This window comes from Hibiscus syriacus, unplaced genomic scaffold, assembly GCF_006381635.1.
Source record: "Hibiscus syriacus cultivar Baekdansim isolate YM2019G1 unplaced genomic scaffold, ASM638163v2 tig00110467_pilon, whole genome shotgun sequence".
NCBI classification, from domain to species: domain Eukaryota; kingdom Viridiplantae; phylum Streptophyta; class Magnoliopsida; order Malvales; family Malvaceae; genus Hibiscus; species Hibiscus syriacus.
In genome coordinates this window covers 1,073,770-1,093,199 of record NW_024062749.1, presented here as the reverse complement: position 1 = coordinate 1,093,199, position 19,430 = coordinate 1,073,770, and the positions used below count along the sequence as shown (strand labels likewise).

Genomic DNA, 19,430 nt, shown 5'->3' with positions numbered 1-19,430 from the left:
CAACTTTGTATTATATTCCATTTGATTATTCATCTGTAACATTTTGCAAATTCTCTTATTATTAATAATTTGACTATTTTACACTCTTATCAATATTTTGTCTTAAATCTCTTATTTGAAAAAAAGAAATATAAATAACATTATAAATCTTACTTACACATGTAAAAAATATTAAAAATATATATGTGCATCGCATATGGTTAGAGAGAAACATTTAAATTAAAATCAATCAATACTTATCATTATAAATAATTGTATTGAAATTTGAATATAAATTTGAACAAATATATACAATTTGTCCCTGAATATTGCTCTTGACCGAATGAAAAGAGAAATTTATGGGCCATATTTTGGAATTAAACCCATCACATGCCTAGACTCAATCACTAACAAATAATAATTAACAAAGTTTCTGAAGGGCATCATTAATGTGTAGGACATGCTTAGTCAGTTAAATCTCAATTGGGACACTACAGCTCATGACTTGGAACCGCATGCAGGTTCCTGTGTTTCTCATAATTGTGTTGCAAAGGATACATAAAATAATACTTGCTACTGAACCGCATGCATCTACAACTGTGCATAACATAGATCTAGTAGTAATCAATAGTCCCGCTGATAGTGTTGATTCAAGGTTGTGGATAAACGAAATAGATTGTTAGTTACTCGATATTGAGTCGGTCAAATTTTAGTCATATTCGAATTAAATGAATTAAACTTGAACTCTTAATAAACAAAAACAACTACTTATAATCGACTAAAAAAATCACGACTAACTAAAAAATAGTTAATACTCTCTAAAGTTGCAAACCAGAAAACTATAAAGGAAAAGAGAAGAAATATCCTTTCACTACGTCCCTACTGATGGCTACTTTGTGTTGATTAGTAGGTAGAATCCAAGGTGTAGAAAAGGAGATAATTGCATTGCTCTTGTGCCTGCAATGCTACACTCTTCCCTACATGATTGCCAGATGACCCACTTGCTGAGGTTTATAAGGGAAAAGAAGATATTATTTTTCATTTGTATTTGTAATGTTGGATTCATGAAGGTGGAGCCACCAACATTCTAATCGAAACTTTTGGTTATTTTTTCTTCATTTTTAACCCTCATCATGTGCTCAACAGCTAATTACCAAATGTAACGCCGTGAATGACTGTTGAAAATTAATACAATAAATCTTAATGAAGCGTCCAACGAGTTTCCACTTTCCTAGATTCTGACCATGCTTCCATTAAAATATAGTTGGACACTCCACTGCAAATCATTGACTTCTCACGATCCAGGCAAAATAATTGATAACTAAGCTAATGTCCAATTCAGGTGGGCCTGGAGAACGTATCGGAGAGGGAGGTCGAGCATAGTGCAAAGCTTTTACAATAATTTATCTCCACAACATCACACGACGATCCAATTAAAACTTTGACGATGACAATTTTTCTTTAAAAAAATCAATTAATGTAAAAAATACAGTAAAATAACAAGATGATGCAAAATGGCTAACTTAGTGGTGTTGGTATTACTTGGGAATTCCCTTTAAAGAGTCGTCGTATATGGTTTTCCATTTCACATTTATTGTGTAATTTTCCATCATCGTTTGACCATTAATCAAATTATGGTATCACTTAATATTAAAAGATAAATCATAAAAAATATTTTACACCGCACACGATACATGATATTTGATTGTGTCCTCCACTCCAAAGTGCATGATTTTATCATACATTATATGACATGGCATTGCCCATGGGATATGCAATGCCCAGAACCCAGTTTTTTAAAATATTACAGTTAAATTCCGAAGCATAAAAGACAATAAAATATTATCCTTCTATTGATTCCATCGAACATATTCTGAAAATACAACAAACGACACGTGAAAAGGTGCCAAACGACAACGATTCCCGGTTCATTTCCTACATTCAAATCCAACCAAGATATTTTTCTTCTTCATTTACTAGTTACCTTAGGGCAAAAAAAATAAAAACGCCGTCATTTTTTCAAGCGCATGCATTGGGCGCGAACCCGATCCGGGAAGCGGCTAAATCGTAAGCAACCCGGAAACCTTGCTGCTGGATATTTCCAATTAATGATAAACCACTCATGGTACCCGCAAAATGTCCGGCGGCTATCAACCGGAATCAAATAGTTCGTCACCGGCAGCGACACGTCAGCTCCTCTAAAATTCAGCACCACCGTCGGTACCTTAACCGAAGTCTTCCCTGTAAAGTCGTAACACGTATCGAACAATGAGAAAGCGGGCGCCCGCTTTAGATTTAAAGCCCCGAGGCGGAAAGCATCTCTCAGCGCGATGTAAGCGGTAGTGTCAAACGGGTTACCGACGTGCCTGAGTCGATAATGACACCTCCGTTACCATCTCAGCCCATTTTGAACAACGAAGGTCGGATTTTGGGGGCTCGTGTCCCACCAACACTGATCCCTAATAGCTGGACGAAGTAGAAAGTGTCGAGCTTTGGTTTCGTTAGCAGAGGAGTGAACACGGCTGTTCGCGGAATCGCAGCATCGCCGAAGACCATAGAGGACGGTTTAGAAGAAGCGGAACGGTCCACTAAACAGTATGAAAACTTCCGGTTGAGCCGGCGTCCCGTCTGGGTAGGAAACGATAATCTCCCCGGCCAAGGCCTAACAAACCGCAGCACCGACGAACAACCACTGATTGGTGTGACCACATCCCAGCGCCACGCGTCCCCTGTTTCTTCTAAACGTCAGCGTTTCAGTCGAGAAATCACCGAAAGTAACCGACCCGTCGCCTTAGGATACCTGGTAAAGACACATCCGGCGGTGGTTACATCCCGACGAGTCTAAGCTTCGGCAAAGTGGGGAACCACAGGGAATACCGGAGAAAGACCGGGATTTAGTCGGGTTGAATATCGGATCTGTTTGAGTGTAACATTTCATGCAAGGTGAACATTGGACCCAAACCAAATGACGTCGCTACCGGTGTCGAGCACCATGTAAAGGTACCTAGGAGGAGTTCCGACACCGAGGCGCGTGAAGTACTCTCCACTACCTTGAGCGAGCCCGGAAATAATAGAGCTACTGAACCCAGGACGTCTTCCGGGCGGCGCGCGTGAATGTTTACGAGCGGCTGCTTTGGAGACGTGCCGACTTGGGAGCAGATTGTTTCGACACGGAGTGCGTCGCGTTGGAGACGGAGGTCGAAGAGACGTTCCAGTGTCTCTTCAGATGACAAAGCATCCACGTGGTGCACTTCTAGCTGCAATCCCAGTGTCGTGTTGGAATTAAACCATGTCAAGTTCAGAGGATTCCACGAGGGAGTCGGATGCAGGGTCGGAATGTGACCATATGAGAGCCGGCACTGACGGTAGCAGGCGGACAAGTAGGGAATGGAACTCGAAAGAAGAGGAGACAGCGGCTGAGAGGGAAAGGAGAAGAATAACAGAGGAGGAAAAAATAAGGGTGCTTTTTAATTTTCTCCCCTTTGAATCGAGTGGAAGTGAACAAATCAATGGTGAGACATTGGTAGATGGAGTTCAATTGTTTAAATAATGGGTTGTGAAAAACAATATAGAGAAAGATAAAACATTTGCACCTAAATCCAGTATTTTTCTTTCCAATAATGATGTTTAATTATTTTACGATTAATAATATATGCATAAGTAGGAGATTATCGATATTGTCATAAGTCCATATTCTCCATGTTTGCTCTGATAATATTTCATATGTTTTTGAGGACTCTGCTTGTTTTCAAAGTGTCATCTTTACTCGCGACTCATGCAGATTCTTGCCTTGTGCTACTTCCAAATCTTTTCCCCTTTATAAAAATTGTTAAGCTGGAGCTTGCTGTCAAACACTTTTTATCTCCACTTTGTAAGAAATCGATACATCCTTGTGATTGTTGATTCTAAGTGGTTTTACAGGCACATGCAATTTGGGGCCATTGTTATCAAAGCTTTGCGGTATGCAATACCCGCACTACCATAACACAGATGTAACATTGTAGTTCTCAACGAGGTGCGCAGGAAAGAACCCACCTTTGTGGCGTCATTGTGGGAGATGAGCCCACAATGATCGAAGAAGTCCCAAAGACAAGTGTTGGCGAAGTTTAGGATGTTTACCACCGAAGAGAGGTGTTGGCGAAGTTTAGGATGTTTACCACCGAAGAGAGAGGTGAACCACAAGATCAAGCCCGTGCCAAATGCGTAGCCACCTGCTAGGGCACCCTACCGTATGGCCCCACCAGAGTTAAAGGAGCTTCGTAGACAGTTAAAAGAGTTCCTAGATGTGGGGTATATCCAACTATCGAGGGTACCTTTTAGTGCACCGATGCTATTCTAGAAGAAGCATGATGACTCCCTTCGAATGTGCATCGACTATCGAGGTTTGAACAAACTCACCGTGAAGAATAAGTACTCGATCCCGTTGATTATCGACTTGTTTGATCAACTTGATGGTTTTAAGTGGTTCACCAAGTTGGATTAAGAAGGAGAAGGGGGAAATGTCATGTGCATGCAATCATGGATTTATTGAATAAGTCAAAAGTGTATTGGTGGGTTCTATGATTGAGGCCACTTTTATATGAATCAAATATATCAATCATTTAGTATCACTTAATTTCGTTAAATTATCTGAGAACTCCATTGTACCTTGATTGATCTTAATAAGATTTAAATGTTTTGGTCTCACTTCCAAGTTCCAACAGACATGTGTCTTGTTGCATTAATGGAGAGAAATAGAAATGTTTACACAAAACGTGTCTCGATCCCTGTGGTTTGGATGTTTGATTCACAACCGCGCGTAATTAACTCATCCTTGATGAGCATCCTAGTCATGTTGTTAATCGAGAACGCACCCAAAACCTCCTCAAGTTCATAGGATTTTCGTTTTCAGCTCGGGCCGAAACGTTTTGCACCAAATGTTGGGCTTCATCATGATTTGAGTTTTTTCGTTGTTAGTAAATTATCCATGCAAATGCTACGTCCCCGTACTTGCATGCAAGGTGGATGGTGGCTACGTTTCGTGGCCTAAAGGCAGATACATCTCGTTCAAGCTTCGATTGGATCATATGTAAATCCCCTAAATTTGAACTTGTCTCTTTCAAGTTTTAAAAATAATTTAACCTAATCTGATTTGATCATAAACCTGAATTTGATTAAAAAAATATTTCTATAAAATCAAATCAAGTCAAAATTTACCGGATATATATTTATTTTATTAAACCTACATAAATACGCGACAGAAGTCAAGTTCAAATATAAAAAAATCAACATTGACTCCCTTGGATGAGTCACGTATGATGTCTTCTTCTTCCTCGGTCACCACATGCCAATGCTTTTTCTTTCTTGTCTTGTATTTGTAAAAAGTAAAGCCCTCATGTCAATCTAAATGGGGTGATAATTCAACTTCCCCCCAAATCTCTAAAGCAAAGAAAACAAATTTTCAACATATATATATATACACACAATTACACACACGTAGATAAGATTAACCTAAGATATGGACTATAGGGAAGCGTAGGAAGATGGGATAGCTACAAATAGACAACAAAAACCATGACCATGCCCCAAGACTTATCTTTCATAATAATAAGTATGTTTTGTCTCTTTTAATATTTAAATAAACAAATTAGATAATAGTTTATTCATTTTTAATTTTAAATTAATAACTTAACAATCAAATTTTAACTTTGATTTTATTGTTATTCATATTTATCCTTCTGATATTTCATTTTAACTTCGTTTTTTAATATAATAAATTAAAACAGTAGCAAAAATCGATAATGTGATAATTAAGTGGGGCCTGACCAGTACATTAGCTAAAGGCAAGCTTCGAATGACAACACAAACCGGAAATTATATAACTACTTTAACATTAACATTAAAAGTGATATTAATGAAGATCTCATCGTGTCACACTTGGGTTGGTTGCTCTTTATTCCAGTTCCTGTTATTGTCTAATGTCCCAACATAAACCTCGGGGCATAGATTATCACTAAATAAAGGTGGCCTTTGATCACTAAAGAAAGATGTGGAGTTTCACGTTTTACATGTTTCAACATCCCAAATCATGCTGATACGAAGCAAATACATAAATTAAATAATATTAATTTGCACTTTCCACGAGCCTTGTACCTAGGGGTGGGAATAGGCCAGGCCAGGCTTTAATAGGCCTGGGCCTGGCCTACACTGATTTGTATTGGCATGGGTCTGGCCTGTGGCCTGTCAAAGGCTTTTATTTAGGTCTAGCCTGTGCCTGTTTAAAAGTCTGACCTGTTTAAAAGCATGTTTAACAATAAACATTTAATATTTTCAGTTTAACCATTAATTTTAGAGTAAAATCCCTATTAAGTCACTCTAACTTAGTATATTTTACAAAGTAGTCACTCTAAATAGGCCGGCCTATCAGGCTTATAAGGCTTTTTAATAGGCCTAAGCCTGGCCTGTTTAGTTAAATAGGTTTTTAAAAAGGCCTGGGCCTGGCCAGTTTAGTTAAATAGGCCAGGCCAGGCTTTATACAGGCCAGGCCCAGGCCCCTGGAGGCCGGCCTGGCCTATTCCCACCCCTACTTGTACCTAAAAGGATCAATAAAAGGAGAGTAAATGAGGGAAAATACATACATGTTTCATCTAATGAAAAATGGACCGCTACGTTTAATTTGATTAGATAATCTCCGTTTCATTGGTGGCGTAACTTGGATGTCATATAAGTTTTTTTTTTCTTTTTCGTAATTTAAAGACGTATAGTATCATTTAGCTTTCATTCCAACACATACTTGGATGTCCTATAAGTTTTTTCTTTTTTCGTAATTTTATGTTTGTTTAGATAATCATGTTTCAATTTCACGGCAATGAGTGACGGTTCAAGCATATATGTAAGGTATGACTCATAAATATACCAGTAAAGAGGACAGGAGATGGAGCGGAGTGAGCGAAGCGAAAACACAGCGAACATCAACTGTCCTTACAAAGAAAGTCTCGTAGAGGGGGTTACGATTATGTGGGTTGGAGGTGCGGGGGCTGCGCCCCGCGGTACGGTACAGGATTAATTTTGTAATTATGTACCAGGGTTTTCTATTATAAATAGAGATGTAACCTAAACCTATTAGAATTGAATAAAAATTTTCTAGCGCCGCCTAGGCACCGAGGACGTAAGCACATTGCCGAACCTCGTTAAAATTCTTGTGTTCTTTCGTTTACTTTGCCCGATTTATCAACAATTGGTATCAGAGCTCATGAGCAAAATTCGAAGTCGCGAAATTCGATGGTCTGGGTAACTTCGGATTATGGCAAACGAGGGTGAATGATCTATTGGCGCAGTAGGGGATCCTTAAGGCTTTGCGATCTACAAAGCCGACGTCGATGGAGGAGGAAGATTGGGAAGAATTGCAACAACGAGCGGCAGGAACCATACGATTATGCTTGGCGGACGAGGTTATGTATCACGTCATGCATCTATCGTCTCCAGACGAAATTTGGAGGAAGTTGGAAAGTCAGTTTATGTCCAAATCCTTAACGACAAAATTGTATCTAAAGCAGCGACTGTATGGGCTGAAGATGCAGGACGATCATGATTTGACGCAACACGTGAATGTCTTTAATCAAATCGTTTCTGATTTGGCTCGGCTTGATGTAAAAATTGAGGATGAAGACAGAGCGATGATTTTGTTGTGTTCGTTGCCTCCCTCTTACGAACACATGGTGACTACTCTTATATATGGGAAAGAGACTATCAACGTTGAGGAGATTACTGCAGCCTTGTTGGCTCACAACCAGCGGAAGCAGAATGCAGGGGAAAACTCTCAAGCCGATAGCTTATATGTTAACGGTAATCGAGACCGTGGACGGAAGCCAGAGAAGGCAGGGTCTGGCAAGCAGAATTCCAGATCCAAATCTAGGGATAAGAAGATAATTCACTGTTACAAGTGCAAGGAGGCGGGACATATGAAGCGAGACTGTCCGAAGTTGAAAAAGCAGACTGATGAGAAGCGTGATGTTTCATCCAAGTCTGTGAACGTGGTCGAGGATGACAATTCTGATTGCAGTGAGGGTGATATGCTTTCTATTTCAACGACTCAATTGACGGATGCGTGGATTCTTGATTCTGGATGTTCTTATCACATCACACCAAATAGGAAATGGTTTTCGACATACAGGTCGGTTAATTCTGGTTCTGTTTATTTGGGTGATGATCGATGTTGCAATATTGTTGGTATTGGTGATGTCAGAATTAAGATGTATGATGGCTCTGTTCGGACGTTGAGTGGTGTTTGACATATCCCAGATTTGAAGAAGAATTTGATTTCTTTGGGCACTTTGCACAAGAATGGTTTTATCCCTAAGGCTGATGAGGATAGGGAAACCATTCGGATTGTTAAATGTGCTTTGACTGTGATGAAAGGAAAGATGACTGCAAGAAATATTTATAGATTGTTAGGGAGTATCGTTGCAGGTGGAGTTCATTCTGTTGAGTCCTGTGATGATACTACAAAACTGTGGCATATGCGTCTTGCTCATCTTAGTGAACGTGGTATGACAGAATTACACAAAAGAAATCTGTTGCATGGTGTCAAAAGCTGTATGCTCGATTTTTGCAAGTATTGTGTTCTTGGTAAACAGACTAAAGTCCGTTTCAAGACTGCGAGGCACACAACTCAAGGGATTCTTGATTATGTGCATTCTGATGTATGGGGGCCTTCCACGACATCGTCTTTGGGTGGATCTAGGTATTATGTTACTTTTATTGATGATTTTTCACGGAAAGTTTGGGTGTATTTTTTGAAACAGAAATCTAAAGTTTTTGAGAAGTTCAAGCTGTGGAAAGCTGAGGTAGAAAACCAAACAGGACGAAAAATTAAGTATTTGCGGTCTGACAATGGTACGGAGTACACAGATTCACAGTTCTTACACTTTTGTAAGGAGCACGGGATTAAGAGACATTTTACAGTGCGCAAGACACCACAACAGAATGGTGTTGCGGAACGGATGAACAAGTCGTTGAATGAAAGAGCCAGATGTTTGCGGTTGAATGCGGGGCTTCCCAAACACTTCTGGGTCGAGGCTGTTAATATGGCGTGTTATCTTATCAACAGATCGCCAAGGGCATCATTGGATGGGAAAGTTGCAGAAGAGGTATGGACTGGTCATGATGTTAGTTTTGATAACTTACGGATTTTTGGTTGTCCTGCTTATGTGCATGTACCTGCTGATGAGAGATCCAAACTTGATGCAAAATCGAAGGACTGCATTTTTCTGGGTTACAAGAAAGGTGTCAAAGGATTCAAGTTTTGGGATCCAGTTGCGAAGAAAATTGTGATCAGTAGAGATGTTGTTTTTGATGAACAATCCATGTTGCATCAGAAGAAATACACGACAGTGGTGGATTTTAAGCAGTTTCCAGTTGAGAAACCATAAACTTCTCAACCGACTTCTGGTGGTTCCACTACGGATGATTTGCATGATTATAGTCTCACCAGAGATAGGGTGAGACGGACGAATATAAAGCCTCCGAGTAGATTGGGTTTTGAAGACTTGGTCTCTTTTGCACTTATTGTTAGTAGTGATGATCCGGTTAATTTTTATGATGCTGTTACTAGTAAGGAAAATGACAAGTGGATGGCAGCCATGGTTGAGGAGATGGAGTATTTGAATCACAATCGTACATGGGAGTTGGTTCGCCTTCCTGAGGGTAAAAAGCCGATTGGTTGCAAATGGGTGTATAAGAAGAAACCAGCAGTAACAGAAAAAGAGGGGGAGAAGTTCAAGTTCAAGTTTAAGGCTCGTTTGGTAGCAAAGGGTTTTTCACAGTAGAAAGGAGTTGATTATGATGAAATTTTTTCTCCTGTGGTCAGGCACACTTCAATCCGAGCAGTACTTGCATTGGTGGCCAGTTGGGATTTGCATGCGGCAACCTAAAGGTTTCACTCAACCTGGAAACGAGCATTTAGTTTGCAGATTGAAGAAATATTTGTACGGGTTGAAACAGTCTCCGAGACAGTGGTATAAACGGTTTGACTTTTATATGATCAAGATTGGCTACAACCGATGTGAGTATGATTGTTGTGTCTATGTTAAGAGCCTTGATAATGGTTCTTTTATTTTTCTATTACTGTATGTTGATGATATGTTGATTGTTGCGAAGAACATGGATGATGTTATCGGTTTGAAAACTTTATTGAGTCAGGAATTTGATATGAAAGATTTAGGTGCTGCAAAGAAAATTCTTGGAATGGAAATTTGCAGGGACAGAGACTCAAGGAGACTGTGGCTATCTCAACGGGGTTATGTTGAAAAAATGCTAGAAAGGTTTGCGATGAGCAGCGCAAAACCAGTTAGCACTCCATTGGCGAACCACTTTAAGCTCTCATCAGAACAGTGCCCTAAGATAGATAATGAAGCTGAAGATATGGCAAAGGTTCTGTATTCTAATGTTGTTGGCTGCTTGATGTATGCAATGGTATGTACTCGTCCTGATTTAGCTCATGCTGTTAGTCAAGTTTGTAAGTACATGTCTAAACCTGGTAAGCAACATTGAGAATCAGTCAAGTGGATCTTTTGATACTTAAAGGGTACTGTGGGACATGGAATTGTTTTTGGTAGTCAACGAGATAATCCTTTGATTGTAGGATATGTGGATTCAGACTATGCAGGTGACTTGGATAATAGAAGATCTACGACAGGGTATGTTTTTACTCTTGGTGGAAGACCTATTTGTTGGAAGTCTACTTTTCAATCTGTAGTGGCACTATCTACAACTGAAGCTGAGTACATGGCAGCGGCTGAAGCTGCAAAAGAAGCTTTATGGCTCACTGGTTTAGTGAAGGAGTTGGGTGTTCAGCAAGGTGGAGTTCAGCTGCTTTGCGACAATCAAAGTTCTATTCACTTAGCTAAGAATCAGGTATATCGTGCTAGAACTAAGCACATTGATGTACATTTTCACAAGATCAGAGAGTTGGTTGCATCTGAAGAGATTTTGTTTCAGAAGGTACACACTGATGAGAATGCCGTTGATATGTTCACCAAGCCAGTTACGACAGACAAGTTCAAGCATTGCTTGGACTTGTTGAATGTTTCAAGTTGTTAAAGAACTAAGGTAACCCAACCCACATTGAATGTTTCCTAAGGGGCAGGATATTCGCCAAGGTGGAGATTTGTAAGGTATGACTCATAAATATACCGGTAAAGAGGACAGGGGATGGAGCGGAGTGAGTCGCGGTACGGTACAGGGTTAATTTTGTAATTATGTACCAGGGTTTTCTATTATAAATAGAGATGTAACCTAAACCTATGAGAATTGAATAAAAATTTTCTAGCGCTGCCTAGGCACCAAGGACGTAAGCACATTGCCGAACCTCGTTAAAATTCTTGTGTTCTTTCGTTTACTTTGCCCGATTTAACAACAATATATTTAGGAGTAATGCTTTCCTTCCATTTCGGATTTGCTTTCAGAACACAATCCCAAGCTCTATTTTTCCTTTCTTGGTCTGTTTTTAATTTATCACAAACAATCAGGGCAACCGCGGCTACATTTACTTACAACTGGGTGGAGGCGTGGAGCACCTTTGTCACTTCAAGAGATTGGTTGCTGGAGATTTATTTGTGTACTTGGTCTCTTGGAACTTTTTTTATGTCGTGTGTGTGCAAGAGCTCAGTGTCTTCGGTGGTGACTGCACTGGTATGTTTTATTAGAGGTGATAATAGAGAACTAAGAATTGGGGTTCGGCGGCTCAGTCATCAACAGAGCACAATGCTTTTGTCGGTCATATCCAGCCAGAGCATGCATTTAGGAGTGTTGGTTACTGCTGATCACGCTGTTACGACTCAGACCCTCTTTGTTGTGTACTACAAGCCAAGGTTCTAATTTTCTCTCTTGGTGTAAACTTATGGTTAACAGCATTAGTTTATAATTATTTTTATCACTGAACTGAGTTTCTTTCCTTTTCTCGTGTTCAGGACAAGCCAATTCATAATAGGAGTAAACAAGTACCTGGAGGCTATTAACAATGGATTCTCCGTTGGCATGCGTTTCAAGATGAGATTCAAGGGTGAAAACTCCAGAGAGAAGGCAATATTCTTTGTCTCTGTATGTTGTTGCCTAATGTTATCTTTGTTGTTTCCAATCCTTTTCACCTATTGGGATTTCTTTTTTGAAATCAGGTTTACCGGTACTGTAGTCGGGATTGAGATATTTCCCCACATTGGTCAGAATCTAAATGGCGGTCCTCGAAGGTTGAATATATCTTTCAATTAGTGATTTTGAAATGCAAACTTAACTATTTTTCTGTTTTTGGATAGTAATTCTGCCCAACAATTTCTCCTTTTAGATTCAATGGGATGAACCTGCAATAATACAAAGGCCCGAGAGAGTTTCTCCTTGGGAAATTGAGCCATTTGCGGTTTCTACTTCCATAAATCTTGTACAATCGGCTGCAAAGACCAAAAGACCACGACCGGTTTATTTTCCAGCTTCAGGTACGGGTAAATTATCCTTTCAAGCATTTTTCATTTTGATTCTTGAGTGCTGACTTTATTAACATTGAGATTCATTAATTGAAACTGTAGAAGTGACTACAAATTCAGCTGGTTCAGCCTTCTGGTGTAGTGGGTCAACCATGTGTCATGAACTAACCCATGTTGGAACTGGAAGCGTAAGCACAGCTGAAGTCCAAAGCAGTGAAAGCCCAGTTATTCGGCCTATGAGACAGAAAGAAGTTGATAACAATCTTATCGATAGTAGCAGAGTTTATAACCCAATGACTCGACTCGAAAATGCCTGGCCACCTTCACCTCTTGTGAACGTTTCTCTAAACTCTTGTCGAAATCCAGCGGATACCTCTTCGTTTCAACTTCAATCCCAGCCATGCCGTTTGTTCGGGTTCAATTTGACAGATAGCAATACTGCAGTGAGAGTGACTGAAAATGCTTCATCCCATATGGATCAAAATCCAGCAGAGATATCAACCAAGGAGATACATGCTAAGCAGGGTATTGCAACTTCCACGAGAACTCGTGCCAAGGTAAATTTTGGGCATTTTTTTTTCATTTAAATCGCTCTTGTTATTGATGAAAAACAAGATTTTGTGAATTCCGTAGGTTCAAATGCAAGGCATTGTGGTCTTGCTGTAAGTGCATTGAAAGGATACGATGACCTAATACACGAGCTGGAGAAAATGTTTGACATCGAGGGAGAGCTTTGTCCCCGCAGTAAATGGTCGGTTGTTTTCACCGATGATGAGGGTGAATGATGCTTGTGCGCGATGATCCCTGGCTGTAAGTAATCTGTAACTTTTTCATGGCTAGTTTTTAGAAAAAATGTTTACCTTTTTGTTTATGCAAGTAAACTGTAGATGGTGAAAAGGATCTTCATATATTCGATCGAGGAGGTGAAGAAAATTAGTGCAAAATGCAAAATTCCAGCAGAAACATGAAAAAGCTTGAAACCCCACCATATTATATTTGGTATTGTTTATGGTAAAACCATAGAAGACTTTCAATGTCTAGAAATGGAAGTACCGTCATTTGCTTTTAAGTGTAAAAACAAAGGCTTAAGTGCATGCATTTAATCAGACACTTAGTTCCTGTTGGTTGGTTCCCCCACTTACCATTTGATGAACAAATCCCGAGTTGTTGCTTTCGCACCATTTGAAATCAATCTCGATGGCTCGGTGGTGTTCTCTGAACAGAGGACCCCAACGTGCTGTCAAAAAGTTTGCCCTGCCCAAAAAGTTTTATCCACATTATATGTCCTCTCAGTTAAAAGTCGTCGTCTTCTCCTTAAAGGGTCAGGTACGGTGTTCAGGTCTTTATCCATATTTATTGTATGTACCTGTATGATAATATGGAGCAATTTCATTACAAAGTTGGTAAATTTGTGGCTAGGGGCAGTTGGGTCAGCTGTCCCAGTTACAAGGATTTCCAAAACGAGGGTTGGCAACATAGGGGAAGTGTTGTTTCGATATTTAAGATTTGTCAATTTGATGACTTGTATTCTTAGTCACCCTAATCTTTCCATTTTCAACATTTTTTTTAGTGTTCTGTGACCACCAGTCAATATCAGCTAACAAAGTACTATATATATATATATATAGTGGTGGGCCATATCATAATAAGTCTTACTTTTCAGATTAAATGTTTGTTTTTTAATAGGTATTATTTTGATATAAATTTATAATATTTTCTTTGAAATAATATACATTTCATTTCATTTGGTAAAATTAAATATTAACTACTTGTTTGAGTGAAAATTAGGGTAAAATTTTTCTTATTTTTTTAATAAAAGGATATGGTTCAATTTATTATTTAAAAAACTAAAATAAATTAATATTCAATAAACTCGTGATAACTATAAAAAAATAAATTAGTAATTGCTTGTGTGTCATTGACGTTAGCCCATTTTTTAATGTTCTAATAACTTGGGCCCATGATGTCATTCTTTTGGTTTTTGATGTTCAACTTTTCGGTCCTAATACGGCCCATAACTAGGCTATTATGTTACCCTAAAGGACTGTGTGGTTACCTTTGCATCCTTGTTTGGTAATAGGTATTTTTTATGATTTATTATAACAATTATTTTTTAATCATTTATAATTTGATTTATTTATGAATTAATTTAGGTTAAGTATTATAAATGTCTATTTATGGACAAGATCCTCCCAAATCACTTTGTTTCATTAAATATACTAAGATTTGAACTCTTAATTCCGTTTAACAAATTTAATGTCTTGTCATAATTGAAATTTTAAATAATAATTACTTTTTAATAAATAAAATTAGAACTTGAATTTTATATCTAAAAATACAATGTATTGGTGTTCTCATGTAATATGAGAATAACTCTCCCCCTTACCTTTCACAAGCATAGTGGCAGAAGTAAAACCTTCGATGAAGGTAACCGGTATCACTGTCGTGTGTCTAAGACGATAATGGATGCGGTCAAGGGATTGGCGGAGACGGGCGAGTGGTGGCCCCCCAAACGATGAGCTCACTTACCCAAGGGCCATGGCATTGACCTTCCCCTCTCAATCATAGGGAACTGCTTCACCCAACAACTCCCATTTGTTCAATTGCTGGGCTGCATTGTTTCTTACCAGTGATTTCTGGGGAAAATAAATGGTCAGAATCCAACGAAGGCAAAACAATATTTTCAATGTCAGTTTGAATGGAATTATTTTTTATAATTGACCATCTTTATGTCCATCAATAGATGAGGCTGCAGGTGCTTAGAATTAGTGACTCGTTGGTGCTTTAAAAGCTTCAACATGAAGAGGAAAATGGGCAAAAAGAACATAGTAAAAGACAATACTATATTAGTACTAGAATTTAAGTTTCTATTAATAGTAAACATGATAATTAAAGTATATTTGGTAAAATTCTGTTTTAAACCATTTTTTATATTACAATAACAATTATACTAGTTAAGATTCAGTTGACAGCTCTAATACTTTTATAATGTTATTAGTTAGTTAACAATTATTCGCTTAAAATAGTGATGTTGGTTTTTTCTTAACAACCACCATTCTAACACCAGAACAAGAATACATGTCAACATGATAAGAACTTTGGAAAAATGTTTTTAAGATTGATTGACATAATTAGTTTAACCGATATAATTCAATGTTTTAACTATTTGGAGTTACAAATAAGACTATGAAAACAAAAATATTATATTATGTTAAATTAAAGCACAGGATTAGAATTGGAATACAACATAGGGACCAAAACCATAATTGGACCATCATATTTTAGTATTGAAATGGTTGAAGAGCGAGAAAGAGCAAAAAGGCACGCAAATAGTGGTTTAAGAAGTTGATTTGGAGATTTGTAGCAGCCTTGGTAATTTGGGCATCAAGTGGCATTGTTAATCCTTTGTTCGTTTTACTTACCTCGTGCGTTAATCAATAGATGCTCAAAAGTCATAACGTCCAAAGAGGGATCCTCTAATGAACCCGGCTGAGAGTCATTGTTGAAAAGATTTGACGTTTGATGGAATTTAATATACTGCAGATAATGAAGTTTTTTCAACTTATGCTTCAACCACTCTCTTTATATAGAAAAATAAGTGCTTTTACGGCTGTTTCACCTTCTATCTTTTATGTTACCAAACTTGTAAAGTACCCTAACCATTTACAATTTTAACCAAGTTTAGAGTAGACTTGATGTTTGAGTTTATAATTCAATTTTTGTTTTCACTTAACGTGTACAATTTGTAGTGTGATTTATTTGATAGAAAAAATAACTTGAGAGAAAGTACGAGATTTATGGTGGATATAGGCCTATCAGGTTGAAATCCACCATTGATTCTGATCGAGGTTGTTGGAGCATAACTAGGTATGGGCATGGGACCGAACCCGACGGGTTCCAACCCGATCGAGACGTTTGTTTTTTTAAAAAAAAAATCAGGGTCGGGTCAGATTCGGGTTTAGGGTAAAATATACCCGACCCAACCCCCCAAAAAATAATTTTACATTATATATATAAGAATAATTATAATAATACCTTTCTATAAATTATTTTTTCAATTAAATCAATGTTTTTATTTAATAAAAATAATATTTTTATTATTATTTCGGGTCGGGTCAGATCGAGTTCGGATTTTATCTCAAAATGTCGGGTCGGGTGAAGGGTATATATTTTTGGGTCGGGTAAAAGATATAAATTTTTTTGGTAGGGTCGGTTGGCCAAAACCCGACCCATGACCATCCCTAGGCAGAATACCATAGTACGGTCCTTGCGGAACATTTCACTATTTCAGTTCATACAAGAGATTATACATTTTTTATCAACTTTTGATTAGAAGTGTGCGATTTGGATCGATCCAAATTAAAAGTTCAACTAAAAAAATCATACTAAAGAACACTCTTTATAATATTAATATTGTCGTCAAATAAATCACTCTATAAATAGATGAGAGATTAAAGTTATAATTCGATGGAAAGTTAGATTTCATTTGGGACTTTTTAACTGTAAATTATTTGTAATCTTGGTGTTATAGTGAATTTATCTTTTTATTCGTTATTTTTTTAAAAATATTTCACGTAAATATTGACATTTTTGTTTTTCAATCATTTATTTTACTCATTATCGTTTATTTAGAGATTTTAGATATATATATATATATATATATCAGATTTACGTTAACGTGATACACGTAATTTTATATTTTGATAATATATTATTGTTTCTTATATATAAGATCGCACTACATTAAATATCGTTTTTTTACATGTATATATATTTTCTTGTTTAAATTTTATTTTTTATTATCTTTCTATTTACAAATTTCTAACATTCGTGTATAACCACTGGTGGAACATTACGGGGGCCAAAGAGACTTCAGCCTTGGCCCCGGAAATTATTTTTTAAAATATTAATTAATATAAAAAATATATAATTTTAAAAAATAAATAAAAAACTTATCATGCCCCTCGACTTTAAAAAATATATTTATTAAAAATAAAAAAATACTTTAACCCCACTATCATAAATTCTTAGTTCCGCCCTTGAGTATTACCCCATTTCAGGAGGCCATTAAAGAGGTAACCATATATGTTATCCATATAAGACATTCTCATGTACATATTCGATTTCTTAGCATGTGACAGAAATGGAGGTGACGACGATGATGGGTGTTAAAAACACCATAAACTTTCGACCTCGAGCTTGGCATTTGATCTGCCAAACTTGTTGCTGAAGGGCATCTTTAAACATTGTCTATATTGTCTATATTGTCCCACAGATATAGGGCTCTTAAACTCGTGGAAGCACAAGTTCCACACGTGTTTGATCGCAAATATGCCTTGAAGCTACGATTTCTTCGCACATTTTCCCTAACCTACAATGCTGTGACCCTAAATCTAACGAATGTTGCATGCATTAATGGATGGTAATTAGTTTTCTGTTAAGCATGCATGTAACATCATGCATAATGAACATATAATCTTAATTTTGATTCTCCTTGTTTCTAGGTATAATTATCATTAGTCCCTATATTATACAAAAGTTCATGATTTAATTTATATTTTCTAATTTAATTGATTTATCTTGACTCAAATGGTATATAGATAATATGACCAGATTTAAAGAAATTAGAATGGTCAAATTGAATAATAAAAATTAAATCAGCAACTTATACATAATACATGAACTAATAGAAGAATTTGACTTAATAGATTTCAAATATAATTGAACAAGATGTTTCCAAATTATAACTCCCATTTTAAATTAGTATTTAAATTTTAAAATATTCTATATCAATCCTCAAATTATAAACCTATTCTAAAATGATCTTTAAACTTTAAAATAGTGTGTATCAATCATCAAACTACCAATATCATTTTATTTTGATAATTTCATTAATGTATTATTTTTTTACGATAATTAAATCCACAAACTAGTTATAATAGAGGGACTAACAGAAAAGTTGACCCTTTAGCTAATGAGTTTTTCTCTCGACTTCTCGTTCCATACGTTAAAAAGAACTCCTTCCCCGCTCCTTTCCTTATAGTATAACAATGAACATTTAGTTACCACTTTTCGAACCAAACCATGGGATTTGAAGCAGAGAAAGAGCCATCGAGGTTACCATTGTTTTCATCTCTGCATGCACACATGGTGTCCCCGGAAAGACCAGGGACGTTAACCCCACCGTTACGCGCCTCGGCCTCGGTCCCATTCCGGTGGGAAGAGGAACCGGGCAAGCCCAAGGCTTACACCACGGTCGCTACTTTTTCCGATGACTTTGCTCGGAAGTGCCTGGAACTGCCTCCCAGGTTGCTGCTATTGCAGGAAGCAAATAAGAAGAAGACCAACAACAACGAGAAACTTTGCTCGACCACCACAGTCTTGGATGGTCCTTACTTGGGCAGGGCTAGGTTTCAGTCTTCTTCTTTTAGAATGGTGAAAAGTGAGCGTTACGGGTCATTTAGTGCTGGTAGCTTTTTCCCTGAGAACATGGTGCTGGAACGTGGTGATGGTACAATGGTTGTTAGCGAGAGAGGGAACAGGGAAGAAGCTGGATTTCTTGGTTCTCGGAGGAGAAGCGATGTTGGAGGGAAGAGTTATGTGTTCCCATCGTATAGAGATAAAGGAGAAGAGTACAGTAGCAGCAGCGTAAGCGTTAGTATCAAGAGGATGAAGAAGAGGGGCAGCTTGAATAGTCTCTCTCATTCCAAATTCCATTTCTGGGTAAGTTTCTCTCTGTTCCTTTTGAAAGTCGAAATTTAATCTCTCTAATTTGACAAATCAAATCATTTTATTGTTTTTGTTGTAATCATTGTACTACTACATCCCAGAAAGTTGTTTGATTTGTTGTCTGAAACACGACAGGCAAGTATCTATGAAGGCTTAAAGCAAGTGGTTCCATGGAACATAAGGGAAAAGAAGGATAGGCATATGGGGGCCGACTTTTAATCAAGGCACCCTGTAATTGATAACCATCAGTTGAAGAATTACCCTCAG

The 19,430-nt window shown here is 37.6% G+C and overlaps 1 protein-coding gene and 2 pseudogenes across 2 annotated transcripts; 2 read left to right on the top strand and 1 right to left on the bottom strand.

The window, feature by feature from the left end:
* Positions 1-1,828: 1,828 nt before the first annotated feature.
* Positions 1,829-3,962, bottom strand: LOC120127322 (annotated as a pseudogene).
* Positions 3,963-4,210: 248 nt separating this feature from the next.
* On the top strand, positions 4,211-13,402 carry LOC120127321 (annotated as a pseudogene).
* Positions 13,403-18,514: 5,112 nt separating this feature from the next.
* LOC120127248 (uncharacterized protein At4g00950-like) lies at positions 18,515-19,394 on the top strand. Of its 2 annotated transcripts, XM_039145203.1 has the most exons (3): positions 18,515-18,942; positions 19,081-19,157; positions 19,299-19,394. In XM_039145203.1, exons 1-3 carry the CDS (start codon positions 18,519-18,521, stop codon positions 19,380-19,382), a joined length of 585 nt encoding a protein of 194 aa, XP_039001134.1. In that variant the 5' UTR covers positions 18,515-18,518; the 3' UTR covers positions 19,383-19,394. The 2 variants fall into 2 exon arrangements, with proteins under 2 accessions (XP_039001134.1, XP_039001133.1); XM_039145202.1 differs by having other exon boundaries at positions 18,515-19,157.
* The last annotated feature ends 36 nt before the right edge of the window (positions 19,395-19,430 follow it).